A 547-nucleotide genomic window follows, 5' to 3' on the forward strand; every position below is an offset into this window, starting at 1 on the left:
TTTGATGTTGGTAATTCTGGATACGGAGTAGTGCTTGGTCGCGCTTTCCCTCGATGTCGTCGAGTGCGTCGGGCAGCATGTCGCGGTTGAGTTCGATGTTTTGTGGCATTCGAGATCGGCGCAAGCTCGTCACATTCACTTCTGCGGGAGCCATTTCCTCGACGCCGTATGCCATTGAGAAAGGGGTAGCCTTCGTCGCTCCGTGAGGAATTGTTCTGTGGGACCACAGGACACCGTCTAGTTCATCTGCCCAGCAACCTTTCTTTAAGTCGAGTCATTTCTTCAGACCGTCGATGATGGTCTTGTTCGTCGACTCGGCTTGGCCGTTACTTTGCGGGTTTCTCGGGGTCGACATGTTGAGTCGAATTCGCCATCTGTCGCAGAATCCCTTGAAATGATGGGAGATGAATTGTGAACCGTTCTCTGTAATGATCTCGTATGGGAGCCCATGTCGGTAGATTATGTTCTTCCAGACGAAGTTTTGCACCTCCTTGTCGGTGATGCTGGCGTAGGCTTCGGCTTCAACCCATTTGGTGACGTAATCTAA

General features: G+C 51.4%; 1 protein-coding gene across 1 annotated transcript in view; it reads right to left on the reverse strand.

Annotated features, from left to right (window-relative positions):
• Positions 1-274: 274 nt before the first annotated feature.
• The window catches only part of LOC106334201, a 1,506-nt gene continuing 1,233 nt past the window's right edge, over positions 275-547 (reverse strand). The window contains exon 2 of the mRNA XM_013772522.1: positions 275-543. Within this exon, the coding sequence (XP_013627976.1) occupies positions 275-543 (269 nt within the window). The remainder of the gene's footprint in view (positions 544-547) is intronic.

This window comes from Brassica oleracea, chromosome C1 (genome assembly GCF_000695525.1).
Source record: "Brassica oleracea var. oleracea cultivar TO1000 chromosome C1, BOL, whole genome shotgun sequence".
NCBI lineage: Eukaryota > Viridiplantae > Streptophyta > Magnoliopsida > Brassicales > Brassicaceae > Brassica > Brassica oleracea.